This window comes from Trachemys scripta, chromosome 9 (genome assembly GCF_013100865.1).
Source record: "Trachemys scripta elegans isolate TJP31775 chromosome 9, CAS_Tse_1.0, whole genome shotgun sequence".
NCBI classification, from domain to species: Eukaryota; Metazoa; Chordata; order Testudines; family Emydidae; genus Trachemys; species Trachemys scripta.
In genome coordinates, this window is record NC_048306.1 from 85,421,578 (window position 1) to 85,437,168 (window position 15,591).

At 38.0% G+C, this 15,591-nt stretch overlaps 1 protein-coding gene across 1 annotated transcript in view; it reads right to left on the bottom strand.

Moving 5' to 3' along the window:
- The window catches only part of SI (sucrase-isomaltase), a 155,917-nt gene that overhangs the window by 82,805 nt on the left and 57,521 nt on the right, over positions 1–15,591 (bottom strand). The window contains exons 22-27 of the mRNA XM_034781458.1: positions 15,167–15,255; positions 11,237–11,286; positions 7,426–7,596; positions 6,290–6,439; positions 4,500–4,706; positions 3,335–3,489 (exon numbers count right to left, since the gene is read on the bottom strand). Of these exons, the coding sequence (XP_034637349.1) occupies positions 3,335–3,489; positions 4,500–4,706; positions 6,290–6,439; positions 7,426–7,596; positions 11,237–11,286; positions 15,167–15,255 (822 nt within the window). The remainder of the gene's footprint in view (positions 1–3,334; positions 3,490–4,499; positions 4,707–6,289; positions 6,440–7,425; positions 7,597–11,236; positions 11,287–15,166; positions 15,256–15,591) is intronic.

The following is a 15,591-nucleotide window of genomic DNA, read 5'->3' on the forward strand; positions in this document are numbered from 1 at the left end:
GTCTCTCTTGCTGCAGATTAAGCCCATTACTTCTTATCCTACTTTCAGTGGACATGGAAAACAATTGATTACAGTCTTCTTTTATAACAGACCTTAACATATTTGAAGACTTATCAGTCCTCCTCGGTCTTCTTCTCTCAAGACTAAAGATGCTCAGTTTTTTAAGACTTTCTCTCAAAGATCAGATTTTCTAAAACTTTTATCATTTTTGTTGCTTTCCTCTGGTCTCTTTCCAATTTGTCCATATTTTTCTTAAAGTGTGGAGCCCAGAACTGGACACAGTACTCCATCTGAGGCTCACCAGTGCCAACTACAGCCTACAGCAGAACAATTATCTTCCATGTCTTAAATATCAGACTCCTGTTAATAAACTGAGAATGATATTAGCCATTTTTGCAACTGCATCACATTGTTGAATCACATTCAACTTGTGGCCCACCATAACCCCAGATTTTTTCTGCAGTACTACTGTCTAGCCATTTAGAAGTTGTGCATTGATTTTGTCCTTCCTAAATGAAGTACTTTGCACTCATCTTTACTGAATTTTGTCTTGTTGATTTTAGACTAGTTCTTCATTTTGTCAAGGTTGTTTTGAATTCTAGTCCTGTTCTCCAAAGTGCTTGCAACACCTCCCAGGTTGGTGTCATCTGCAAATTTTATGAGCGCATTCCCCACTCCATTATCCAAGTCATTAATGGAAATATTGAATAGCACCAGACCCAGGAATGACCCTTGTGAGACCCCACTAGATATGGCCTCCCAGTTTGACAGCAAACCATTTATAACTACTCTTTGAACACAGTCTTTCAACTGGTTGTACACCCCACTTGATAATAATTTCACCTAGACTGCATTTCCCTAGTTTGCTTATGAGAATTCCTTATAAACTTATTATCCTCTAGCTGCTTACAAACTGATTGTTTAATAATTTGTCCCAGTATCTTTCCAGGCATTGAAGTTAGGCTGACTTGGGTCCTCTTTGTGTCCCTTTTTTAAGCATACTACCTCCTTGTAGCAACAATGGAATTTTTTTACATGAAAATAGTATTTTAATGTATTTTCCTCTGTCTTTAATATAATGCAACAGCTAGGAACAAGAAAGAGAGTCTCTATCTGATGTGAGCTGTACCTTCTTCCCAGAACCCTGCCAGAGTCTGAACTACGGTCTCAAGCAGCAAACCCCCAGACATTATTCAGTGTTAAGGAGGGGATCAGAAACCTACTCCTTCATTTTGGAACGCCAGCTTCAGACCATGAACAGAGGCAGCTGTTTGGGGTTGCTTTCCACAATCCCTGGTGTCCTCCTGAGACATTTTCTTCCCTTTGACCACCAAAGGTAACCCCCTATCCCCCAGGTATGACCCTGGGGCGGGGGGGAAACTGTTAAATGGGGGTAGTGGACCAAGTGGGTTACACCTCCCCTGCCATAGAGTTCCAGTGTACCCCGTTACACTTATACAGCATTAGACTAAGTCCTTAGTTATCACACTTATGTGTGTCTTCCAGAAAACAGCCCTAGAAGCAACATTGCATAGAAAACGTCTCCTCTCCTCTCTTCTCAGTTCTTACACATCTAAGTCTGTCTCACTCTCTCAGTCTCAGGTGTAAGGTCTCTCCATTTGAATGTGTATCAGCTTTGAATAGTTTTATCAGCATCCGTAATCCAAAAGATTTAAGCAATCCAGACTCAAAGGATAGAGGATATTAGCAAAAATCCCTCAGGATGCAAGTCTAATTTCTCTTTTTTCTGAATTTGATTGGAAGAATGAGCCTGACATTTTGCAGTAGAATCAATTGCGTTCAAAGTGCAAACAAATTTCTGGGGAAGTGCCTGAAGATAATCTCTCAGATATACTAATAGTCCCCCTAGAATAAAGGGTTTCAACAAAACATGTAAAATTATACAAACATAAAAAGCAACATATAACAAAACAAAACAAAAAACAAAACAAAAAAACAACTTTTCACCAGAAGATGTGGTACTTTAGAAGAAGGCAATTTACTCAGGTATAAGCCAACATTTTTGGTACTTCCACCTAGCACATATGATGAAAGAGCACACACTCAAATGATGACACTGACTGGCTAGATATTGGAATAGCTCATCCAATCACCTCTTACAGGTCAAGTAATAACTCCTAACCGTAGGGCAGGAAGTCCTGCAGTTGTAAAAAGTGGAAATGCTCAGATGGTCTCAAAAGGCTACTTCAACTTCCTTTCACATCTGGGAAATTCAGGCCAATTCTACATTCCTTCTGAAGACCTTGCCCAAAAAACAACCACACCTACTGACCAGGGCTACCTGCATCAGTCACCACCTCCTTCTCATTTGGAAAGATGGGAGTCTGGTCTTTCCACAGTCCCATCCCTATCAGTTCTGGCCTATATAGGTAGATGCTTTTCTTCTGGACAGGCATCTCCCCATTTCCCAACTACTGCAGGTGCAGAGAGACCACACTAAATTCCCTGGGAGAAGTTAAAATACTCTATTGAGTGGTATTAACATGCAGACAAACAGCTAGAAAGGCAGACAGTGCACTTATTGGAAGAAGAAGAGGCAATTTTAACCACTGCTGTCAGGGCCACTTGCCCTTTGGTCTGAAAGTTTCAATCTTGGAGGAAAGGGAATGGGGGGACACCTACTGAAAAAGCATGTCGCTTAAAAGCCCAAACAAACAAAAGCCCTAGCACATACAAAAAGTAAGCAAATGGGTGTCCATTTACAAAAAGAAACAGAACAAACAAAAAATCCATCAATCATAACTCATATCAAGAGATGAAAGTCGCAAGTAAAAATATCTTACAATCACAACCTTGATGCTAAGGGGAAAAGTAAATCACATCACCAGGCAAGCAATAAGATTTGCTAAACATCTTTTGTCAAAACCAACAATTACCCATGCCAAAGACAAAAGCAAACTGCTAATTATTCTATCCAATTGAAACATGGGATTGCAGAGGGAAATAAAATACTGTCATTAGAGTCACTCTACCACGAGATCTAAAACTTACAATAGTCAATGATGTGAGGTGATAAGGGAAACTTCTTGGCCATTTGGTGAGGAAAAGAGATGTTCCTCAATGCTATTAACTACAGAAGTTCAGTCCATTAACAATCAGTTTATTAGGCTATTAACTGACACAAGTGGTCAATGGTTAGGCATATCCCAAAAGGAGGGGCTTTCATTATCTGGCTGCTGCCACTGCGGGGGGAGGGGGAGAGGGGGACAAGAAGTAATCCACCTAGCACAATACAGTGAAAGCGAACATGGCTTGGCACAACCTAAAATTAAAAAACGTTACCTATAGCAAAAAAAGAAAAGGATTCACTTACATAATTGTCCCAGTGCTTTTGCGTCGAATCTGGATGCCGAATGGATTGTTCTGAATTGTTACTTCATAGAGTCGGTTCTCATATGTACTTGTAGGACTGCTAGGAATATTTAGTGGTACTGGAACCTCATATCTTTTATTGTTGTAATCATAAATCTATAAAGAAGAAATCAGTTCACTTGAGTGCATATAAAATATTCAAAAGATCTATAAATTGATGGCACTTAAAAGTTCAATCTCTTTTTAGAAATATTACAAGTTCCATCACTATTCCCCATATTAATTACCCGGTACACCTCTCAGACTGGTAGAATCTTAAATAGAGGAAGATTTCTGACAAACTTTTTCAAATGGAACCAATATAGTTACAAGTCTTGAACAAACATTTAGCTAAAACAGATAAAAAAAATGGAGTGTGAGTGTGTTGGGTGAGGCATTCTCTTTCAATATCAGTTTTCTCAGTTATATCATTATAATTAAAATAATAGATATATGGACTGGTATATAAGAAGCAATGAAGGTTGAAGAATCTTTTGTTTTGTTCAAGAGATTACTGTTGGTTAATGTGGCCCTGAATTTATTTTTATACTTAGTAAAGAGAATTTTCACTTTTTCCACACTTTTAAGCCACCTTTATAAGTTTTTTGTTAATGTTTTATGTTTTTTGCTATGCTTACATACCAAGTCTATGTTCTCTTTATTCTATAGTCTGTCTTAATAGGTAAATTCAATGTATGCAATATGATCACTTGAATAATTTATTAATGTTATTTTTAGAATATAGTTTTATAAGTGTCATTAGCACCAAAGTTATCATCAGTAATACTTAATTAATACTTAGTTAATGCATAATACTTACATCCTAATGATAAAGTTCCTCAAGATTCTCCAAATTCTGATTGGTTGTTTGGGTGCTTATACACTATTACATATGATTAAGTTATAAGAACTAGGACATAAGCTCTTGTGAGAAGAGAGGATTTGGCTTAAACCCAAATAACAGCTATTTAGCTAAAAGAAGCAACCTACCTCATCAGGTGGAAAAGTCAGGGTAGTCAACCAATGTACAAAAAGCAGACAACTGATTTTAAAAAAAGATAATTTATATAAAAAGAATGTAATCAATGGAACAATCTCAGTTCACAACAATTTCAGAATAATTTTACCTTAAATTGCAGCATATTGTTGTCATGATATGTCACATTCAAGCGAAGTGTATTGATAGGGGTAGTAGAAGTCGCAGCACGATTAGCATAATTACTATTTCTGTTGAGGTTCACCGATAAACCTGAAGAGGTGTATGTAATTTGACTGACAGAATAACCATAGTCAGAAGGGTAGTAACAGGATGGCACATTACCAGTGGAGACAGGCTGAAAATTCAAATATATTGTAGATCAGTAAACAGTATTTAGGAGCCTGAATTTTAAACCTCAATAAAAGAGAATTCCACAAGACTCCTATTTTTAACATGCAACTATTTCATGTCAAGCTTCTTGAAAAAGTTAATGTTAGTAGAGTTTAGCAAAGAGGAAGCTATCAATCCTTTCAACTCTATAGCATATTGCATCTATTAAAAATGCATTTATACTGTTCAGGCAACGTTGTATGAACAATTTAGATTGACCAAATCCATTCAAAAAAAGAGGGGATGGTTCTACCTGGCCCTTTCAATTTCAGCCAAATTCCACAAAGATATGCAGTCTTGGGCAGCTGCTGTTCATGGTGCTGGAATCTCTACCCTTACTATTGGATGTCTTCAAGAGGACAGGTGTCCCACCATCCTCTTTAGGTCTTCAGAGGCATATCACAGTGGCTGCTCCCTGAAGGCTTTTATTATTAATTTATTATTATTATTCTCTAGAATAAGGGTTAAAATACCCATCCAGGGTTATAGGCCTTGTCTGTCTGAGAACTGACAGCAAATAACTTCCAGGCTCCTGTTCTAACTGAAAATGAACATCCAAAAATAATTAGTCTGTGGTTGCATCTGTTGATGTAGCTTAATGCAGTAAACTTTCACCTAGCTTCAAACTCTGTCTGGTTGTTCTCAAGTGAAAATAAGTTTGCTGGGCACATCCCAATTTCCAGTGGAGATTTAATCAACTGCACAATGCACAATTTGATAAGTTTCTCTATTTTTTAAAAAAGTCCCAGCTCAGAACTGGAATAAAATTTCATTTTACCCAGAGACAGACAGCCCTTTTCAAATGTTCATCATCCCAAAGCATTTCACATAGTGATACACTGGATACTTGTAGTACAGCGAGTGGTGGTATCATGGCTGTTATGTTCTCAGGAGTGGCCTGTACAGAATCTTAGACTTCAGAGCTAGAGATGCACCCAAGTTTTAAAGCATAGATTTAGATCCAGAAAAGAAAGTCACCCAAGTTTGAGGAACTTCATATCAGCTGTTCCTGTCTGGATCCATTTTACAAAGACAGATCCAAGTCATTAAGTTAAAAACTGGATGAAAACTTCCCTAAAGTTCAAAGGTTTCTTCAGATTTTATGTTCTAGTAGGGTTAATTTTTAATTAGAACCTGTTTTATTGAGAGTATGGAATGCTGACAAAGGCAGATTGACCTGCAAAAGGCACTCTGAGCTGATGTGCAGGGGAAGAGCTATAAGTGGAAGCATAATTATAAGTATTATTTGTCCCTGTCTTTTAAGAATACCACATCATCTTCTATTTTTAATATATGTTGGCCAGATCCTCAGCTGTTCCAAACTGTCCTGGTTCCATTGAAGTCAACAGTGTTATGCTATCACGCAGCAGCTGACAATATGGCCCCTTGTTTAAAAGAAGTCTTGTAAAAGGAGAAAATTGTCAGATTAATTCCATTCTGAAATTGCCTTGATCCATCTTTTTCACAACAGTAAACTATAAGGAAAAAGATAAAAGTTTCTTAAATTTTTGACTCCTGTTCCCTGTTAGAGAAATAATTTTTGCTCACCTTCCAGATACAGTTCAAGGCTTCACATGCCTGTTGTGTTGGATTGGGACTAGGGTGACAATCAAATCTTTCAATGTCATTTAACTCTTGATTCCATTCCAGTGAGTATGATTTTCCTAGTTCAAGTTGAAGCCCAGTTACATGGGTAACCTGTAAAAAATTAAACAAAGAACAATTATTCAAACTGACCTCAACCAATGTTGTCTTCAACCCATATAGGGGCAGATTCTCACTGAGTATAAATTGTCATGGCTCTATTGACATATGACAACATACTCCAGCTGATGATCTACCCCATAATACTTAGTTTATTAATATTTTTTAAAATGCGTGAAAACTAAAATTTTCAGACTTGAATTCTATAACAAGCTCCTAAATTAATACTTAAGCAAGTAAATAAAAGTGGCTGAGTCCTGACAGCTTCCACTGAAGTTTATAATGAATGAAAATCAGACCACTATTAGTTAGGTGCCTAAATATGGATTTAAGTGTCTAATCTTAGACACAATTACTGTAATCAATATTGGGTCTATTTGTCTTATTTCTATCATTTTAATTTAACGCAATCACCTGTAATAGTTAAAAGATGGTGCAGAAACCAGATACACAGCAGTGGCAGGATTCTCAAGATCCTTCATAAGATTTCTCATGAATGGCAGCTCAATGGGGTTTTAAAGTGACTGCTTATTCAGCACATACATCTGCCATGTGGCTGCCACTCAGAACTCTTCCTGATGAGGAGTGCTTGTGGCACTGATGCCTGAGAAGCTTTCAGAGCCACACACATTTTAGTTTTTAAAAGGACTCTTTGAGCATTGATGTTAATGTCAAATACTGTTTACCTTGTGCAAATATGACACTCTACTCTTTAAGTCAAATCCAGCCATCTGGGGTTCATGCATAACTTCTACTGGCTACTGAGAGTTGTAAGTGTGTGTCTGAGGGCAAAACTGGCATGCACTTTTTTATACATTTTTATTGAGCATAACACAATTGTAGCTTTAAGTGCCTTTATTCTGCAACAAAATAGATTTACTATACATGATTACATCCATGATCCTATTCTATTAAGCACCTGAAAGAAAGTTTATAAAATTCTTCAGAAGCTTCTGTCCCTGAATTCAAATATTATTTACCTTATTTGAAGGATTATAGCTGATATTATGAGGAGAATTCTGCACCACACCATTTTCAAACACAGTAAGACTTGTAGGTTGAAGGGGCAATCCAAAGATTTTGATTTCCTTAAACATTAAGTTGTTGGGATCGATGTAGTTCTTGTGCAAAACATTCATTTTTAAGCTATTCTGAAAGACAAGATATTCAGATTATATTGTCACAAACTGTCTTGTGTGATTTACTGGAAAAAGTTACTTTTTGTTTTTCTAAACAATTCTTTACAATACAATTTATAAAATGACACACACACTTGTTTTTTTCTTCCCCTTAGTAGTTTCTTTAACTGGATAATTAATATTTTTTCTTCAAGACCATGATCTATAATATAACATATATTTAACATAAATAAATATTACATTATGGACACTGTTTCGGTCTTGTAATTCGTACAATGTACTTCAATTGTATCTCTTACTTTTTTTTTTTTTTAATTTTTTTTTAGAAATAATGAAAGAGCAAATGAGGGACATGAGCCAGAGAAGCGTTGAAGTAGCATTCTGACTTATATTCTATTTACTTGATACAGCAGGATTGAACCCTATTCAGTCAGAGCAGGTACGCAATTCAGAGACGTACCAAGTGTCTTCTGTCAGGTGCCGAGTGCTTTCAACTCCACTGACTGAATCACTGAATTGAAAACAAACACTAGATCTAGTGGCTTAATCATCATCTAGGTCAGGGCGGGCAAACTTTTGGGCCTGAGGGCCGCATCGGGTTTCGTAAATTGTATGGAGCGCCGGTTAGGGGAGAGCGTTGTGGCCTGGCCCCTATCACCTATCTGCCCCCACTCTCCCCTGGGACTCCTGCCCCATCCAACCCCCCGTTCCCTGACGGCCCCCCTGGACACCTGCCCCATCCGCACACCTCCGCTCCCTGTCCCCTGACCGCCCCCGGAACCTCTGCCCCTGACTGCCCCCTGCCGCCCCATCCAACCCCCACTCTCCTTCCTGACTGCCCCCCGGGATCCCTGCCCCCATTCAACCCCATCCCCACCCCACCCCCGCCCGTCCCGTCCCCTATACACACCCTCACCCCCTGACCACCACCCCAAACTCCCCTGCCCTCTATCCAACCTCCCGTGCTCCATGCCCCTTTACCGCGCTGCCTGGAGCACTGGCGGCTGGCAGTGGCCACCGCCACCATGCAGCACAGAGCACCGGGTCAGGCTGGGCTCTGCAGCTGCGCTGCCCCAGGAGCTCATAGCCCTGCCTCCCAGAGCATTGTGCCGGCGGCGGAGTGAGCTTGTGGAGACTGCGGGGGCAAGGGGTCAGCAGGGGAGTGGCTAGCCTCCCAGGTCAGGAGTTCAGGGGCCGGATAGGACAGTCCCGAGGGCCAGTTGTGGCCCGAGGGCCGTAGTTTGCCCACCTCTGAGCTAGGTGGCTGTGGAACCACCACCAGGACAGCACTATGGCTGTCATTGCAGCCATGAAATCATAAATACACTCTGAAACATCATTCTTGTGAAGGTTGAAATGCACAATAAATCTCACCATCTCCAGCCTCACCATGATCTGTCCATGGTTTGGCTATAATATCCAACCCTCTCAACTTCAATCCTAACCCACATATCAGATCCAGAATATAACCAGCTGTCTGAGTTCAGAAGGGAGGGAAGAGCCATCAATAAAACAGAGGTTCTCTATTCTTTAATTATTTCAAAAAAAATATTAAAATTTTAAAGGACCAGATTCCCACATAGCTCCATTTACTTGAAGCTCCACTCTCGCTTTGGGAAAGCATATGGTGGAGAGGAGGAGAGCATTTCTGGTTCAGATGTATTTACCTTGCCTATATAGGGAAAAACCCTGGTCTCATTGAAGTCAAGGGCAGAACTCTCATTAACTTCAGTGAGACCAGGATTTCACCCCTAGTTTATGATCCGCAGCACAAATGTACTAGGGAAATGAAGATAGCTGATGCAATATTTTTTTCCCCATTCTTGAACAGGGCACTATATTTTCTTAGCAATTTACCTGTTTAATAAAATGTCAGTTATTTGTTTGTTAAAAATAGATGTTCTCCATTATTGATTGAATTGATATATGGCAGCTTTATGCAGTGAATTAACCTTTCTTTATTGACTTTCAATAAGAGCAGGAAATATGTCCTTGATTACAATGTCTTTGTAACCACAAAGAGTAAATGATTATGTTAATTACTAATAAACTTTTGATTACTTATCAAAAAACAGAAATGCTTGTGTGTGGATTCAGGGCTAATTGAAGACTGATAGCCCAGTACATAAGCCTGTGGTTATGCAGCGATCCCCAGAACAGGTGCATCACAGGTAGCAACAGAGAAATTTTCCCCACAGCATCCAACAAGTGCATCTCAGCTATGACCTGGAGGAACCAGTTATATAAATTTATTCTCTGCATACATCAGGTCCTTGGCCTCTCTGCTAAGAATGCAAACAAGGCTACCATTTAGTGCACTAGGGGTGATTTTTTATGGTGTGAACTTTCTCGACTCATGTCATGGACCAACATTAAGCTATTTACACTATCACATTACCATCAGTCAGTAGCTTTCTGTCACAACGGAGCTGTGCTAGTATCAAACAGATGACACACTAGTAAAAGGCTCTATATCCTAGTACTAGCCCCTTCAACCACTCAGGCACCAGGAAAGGATACTGTTAAATTCTATACACGTCAGTGTCATGGTAGCTGTAATAATAATACAGACTTATTATGTGGGACAATTAGGATTTTTTAACATTATTCAAGCTCTTTTTGAGTAAATTGAATGCAACCATTAAATAGCTGCTAAAAATTCTTGTTTAAATCTAGTCAAGAGAGACAAAAGAGACTATCAACTATCTATGTCCTGACAGCCTAATTAAATTGCTGACTTTCACTCCTTAGAATAAAAATTGACACCTCTAAAATGCCAGCTCATTGGCTTCACTATACACCACTGATGTAGGGAAAATACTTTAGATTAAAAATAAGGAAAAGAAAAATGATAATCAGATCTATGAAGGTTTTCACGCTTCCACTCCTATGCTTCCTGTGAGTTTCCTCTCCACCAGCTGTTCCCCTGGGTGAATTTCAGCACAGCAGAGAAAGGAACACAAATTAATTCTTACCCAATCAGAATTATCTAGGTTTGGAATCCCCAAGGATTGAGGGGGACAATGTTGTATACAGTAGTTCTGATCCTGTCCCCACCACTCCCTTAAAAGACCCAAGTCCAATGGAGAAAGCATGAAGGGGCTTCTGTGGGGTCAAAGGAAGGAGTGAATGATGCAATAGATGCAACACTCCTTCCCTACCCTAGTTCACCATCCCCATAGAACGGACACATTCAGCCTTATGTGCAGACTTTATGATGCTTTTTAATATGTAAGAAATGATAGAATTGCTGTCCTAATCAAAGTATTATTTGTTAGCAAATACATTTATTTCTACTGACAGAATATCTGTCTAGTCTAAAACCAAAAAAGTTTGTGCAGAAATAAATTAAAATACATTTTAGAGAGTCCACTACTGCATTTTTAATAGAACTGCATCTCCTCCCTTACTCAGGCAAAACTCCCATTGGTATGATGAGAGCTGAAGGCAATCATCACCTTGCAGTTCTACTATTTGATAAATAGTTGTATGTCAATTTTATTACCTGTCAGGAAATATGGGTGCTTTTATGATACATAAAAGTTAGTAAAAGAATGAATGAACAAACAACGAAACAAGATGCTCTGATTAACTGAAAACATTACAGATTAAAATGAACACAATGAAAATAACATTATGAAAAACTACTTACATTGGTAACTGAAAACTGGTAATAAATGTAGGTTTTACTTTCCACTGTACCTAAAATATTGAGAGAGAAATTAACACTTTCTAAGCACAGTGCAGAAATTACCCAGCATTACTGACAATTGAGCATAGAATTGTGTCACGATTAGAAACCAATAGATTGCTAAATTATTATTATAGTAACACCCAGAGGTCTGAATCAAGTTAGGGACACCACTGTGCTAGGTGCTGTGCAAACTGATATTAAGACATAATTCCTGTCTTGCATACCTTCCAGTGAGGGACAAATGAAGATTTACTAAACTCCTTTGCACACCCTGATGTCCATGCAACTGATCCTACATTATGGGGATATTTACCTGCTTTAAACTTATGCTCTTTTTCTATTCCTTTTAAAGAGCAGAATGTTAAAGAATGACTACAGTAAAAGCTGTTATAAAGGCAAATCTGTGGAAACATACTACAAAATCCTTATGCTCTAAGGCAAAGCACTTCACACATGCTTAACTGTAAGTACACCTCTACCCCGATATAATGCAACCCAATATAACTCGAATTCGAATATAAAGTGGTAAAGCAGTGCTCCAGGGGGGCAGGGCTGCGCACTCTGGTGGATCAAAGCAAGTTCAATATAACGCAGTTTCACCCATAACGCGGTAAGATTTTTTGGCTCCCGAAGACATTGTTATATTGGGGTAGAGGTATATATGAGTAGCCCATTGACTTCCTGGGGTTAAGTGCATTACCAAATCTGGATAGAAACAAGGCAGGGGTCCTGTGGAAAAAAAACAGCATGTAACTGTGCGTGTGCAGCATGCACAACCTGTGTGTGTGTGTGCAGCGTATGTGTGTGTAAGGTGTGTGTGTGTACACGCAATCTCAATTCTGATATTTCCTAACTTTTGAGTGCTTAACTTTGCAAAGTAATAACATTACTTGCACATAGTTCTTTGCCGTGCAATTGACATAAAGAGAGCCTAAACTTGATATTCAGCTGCACTGTAATTAAAATGCTACTTGCCAGAAGGATTGCATACACTTTCTTTTAACCTTATATCCATATTTCAAAGCTAACTCTTTGAAATATTTTGAACAATTATCTATTATGCGAAGAGTTTCTATTATACTTATACTCTATCTAATGTAGTTATGAAACAGGGAATAAAATACCTCACTGGCAGCAAATGTAAGAGTTGATTACTAAACACTGCAGTGTGGGATTTAAAAAAAAAAAAGACAGACCTGAAGAAGGTTGTGGTTGCTAGTAAATTGTGAACAATTTCTAAGGAAGATTGCAACTCATAAGTTTTTAGGAAGACTTGTTTTAGAAAATGATCAAAAAATCATAACAGTTCATATAATTTTGTTTCTCAATATTAGTACAATAAAATCTGAGTTATTTCAGATCTTGAAAAAGAACACGTTCCCTCTGTAGAAATATCAGCAACTGCCCAGGGCATTCAATATTTATTGCAGCAATTATCAGCCAAACCATAACGGTTTTTCTTTAAGGCAGCCCAGAGTTTCATGAGACTTAAAAGAGCATGGACAGTTTGAAAGGTTTTGCATGACTCAGAACTGGTAGAGTCAAAACAATAAGAACTGGATTCTATAAGTAGAATACGTATCTGTCATTGCATAGATCTTTAAAAATACACTTTCAACAATATCAAGCAAAATCATCATATCATAATCCTTCGGAGCACAAGCAGCCCCACTTTCTGGCACCCAGCTAGCTTGGTGCCCTCCTACTTGAGGTAGTGAAATAACTTCCTCTTAACGACCCCAGTTCTTCAATATCAGGACACAGATACTCAATATTCTGAGTTAAGATAAGATTTACAGAGTACAATGTAATCATAGGGAATTGTAGACTGGGCACTTTATAGTTTAAAGGAACAGCAGTGAAACCCAGAAGAGAGTCCGAGTCCTTCACAGCTAAAGTACGTGGATGAAGGCTGACCCCCTAGGACGATGGCAGCACCTTGGAATTGGGGCTGAGAGAGAAGTTAGGATGATGTAGCCAGCCAGGTGTCCCACAACAGGAGAATCAGATGGGCAGCAGCCTTCTGGTCTTTCCCCACAATTAGGTCTGCCACTTAGTGAGAAGTTTAGGGTTAGTGTGGACCATTTTGGGACCTCTCGCATCTCAATGAAAAACTGATCTGTGAACAGGTGAGTTGGTGGCAGGGGAACAGTAGCAGAATCCCAGAATAATTTTACAGATAGGCTTATTAGGGAGACTATATTTAAATTTTCTCTGAATTCTCCAACTTGAGCACATTTACAGAGGTCAAGGGTGATCTATTCAACAGTTTTACAGATCAAACGATAGTGTATATCTGAACATAGAGGTTAGAATGAATTTCAGTACTAGACAGTCAGTACCTGACAGAATCATAGACAGAAATCAGAACAGTTAACATGAGCAATCCTATATAACCTTCCCACCACCTTTAGATCTTAGTCCTGAAAACATTTATGCACAAGAGAAGTTCCATTTCATTCAGTGAGAACTGTGTATAAAAACGCTCAAATGCGCAAATGTTTGCAGGATCAGGGCCATATTTTGCAGGACTAGAAACATTAGTGGAATGATATAGTGTAATCTATTCTTGACCTCCCCGGTGGTGCTTTGACCATCTCCATTATGCATAAGCCCTTATTGCTGAGATATTTCTCCTTAAATTCCTTCTTAAACTTATCCAGCATGGCTAAATCATGCTCAAATTCTTTTTCTATTTCCTTCTCTCTATGGATAGCATGAGACTGTTAGATTAAAAATGCAAGGTCAGAACTTCCTGAAAACCAGGTATTCTTGAAATACATTAGTTGTAATGGGCATATGCCATAAACCAAACCCTTAGCTTTTTTTTTTTAATAAGGTGCTGCAATGGGTTACAAACAAACAATAAAAACTATCACATACAGGTCCTTAAATCTTTTTTTAATAAAAGCCTGAGTGTGTAATAAAAGGTCTTCAGGAAGTCATTTTGGAATAAATATTTAAACTGCTTGCTGGTTTGTCTAACAAAAGTATAATAAAAAGGACGAAGGCTGGGATTGTCAAAGAAAGGATTTAGGTGCCCAGATCCCAGTAAATTTCAATGGAATTTGGGTGCATAACTCCTTAGGTGCCTCTAGAAATCACAGCCAGTTATTTTATAATTCAAAATCCAAACTCCCTTTAATTTCCAAATTAGCTTTAATCTCAACCTTATCATTACTAACTATGGTATTTTAAAGGGATAAAACTCAGATATTTTATTTTGATAAGTTGGACATTTGATACAAATGAATACATTTATAAATTATTATTTTGATTAAATGTATTAAACAAAATCAGTGATGAAATATTTGTTTGTTTGTTTGTGGATTTGATGCCTCACTTTTAGCACCCAACTTTATCACTGTCTGTATTTAGGCCCATATCTAGGGGTATGTTCACAGTGATTCAGATGTGTGACTGCATCTGTGTGTAGACATACCCAAGCTAGCTTCGCATCCACTGGAATTAATCTGGATATACAACAGCGAATTTGAGAGTAGAATTCACCTTTTAGTGTATTAAAAATATGCCAGGAATGTGGTGTACAACTTTGGATTTTTTAAAAGGTTAATATAAGCCTTTTTTCATATTAACAAGCAAACAACAATTCTAACAACCCTTTCAGTCCCTTCATTGTGAATAGAACATTACCATTTCCTCCACTTGAGGCTGCATATCCAAACCCTCACTAATGTCCCACTGAACTATTCAGATGAGTAACAATTTGCAAGACTGGGCCCCCTGATTGTAACATTTATAATTTGTAAGTATACCACTAATTTGCATAATGTAAAATTATTGATCCATGAAACCAATGAAAAAATTAAGATCATTATTTTCAAATATACTAATACTTCAAATGTTACGTGTATCTAATGTGCCTACCTCTAGATTCTCCATCATCCCAGAATAAATCTCCAGCTGCTTGTTTATTGTCATCTAATGCAATTATAAGTCCCATCGGATTCTTGCGGCTGTAAAATGAAAGACTTTCTCTGAAGAATATAAATGATATCTAGACGTTGTTTATATTGATGCATCTTGAAAAAATATTGACTCTACCAATTTTCATTTCCAAAATCTTCATGTTAAAAACGGAGGTTTTGTGTTTGCAAAATTTTGCAGATTTCCTTTCACCATTTTTTAGCTGAGAGATTTTAATAATTTCACAACAGAACAGATTTTCTCTAAGCTACTTTTCACCTGGAGAATTTGCCTTTCATTTTCATGGAAATGGATGAAAATGTGTGTCAGGACTAAAAATTATTACACAAAATTAACATGTAATTAACCAGTATTTGTATTATTGC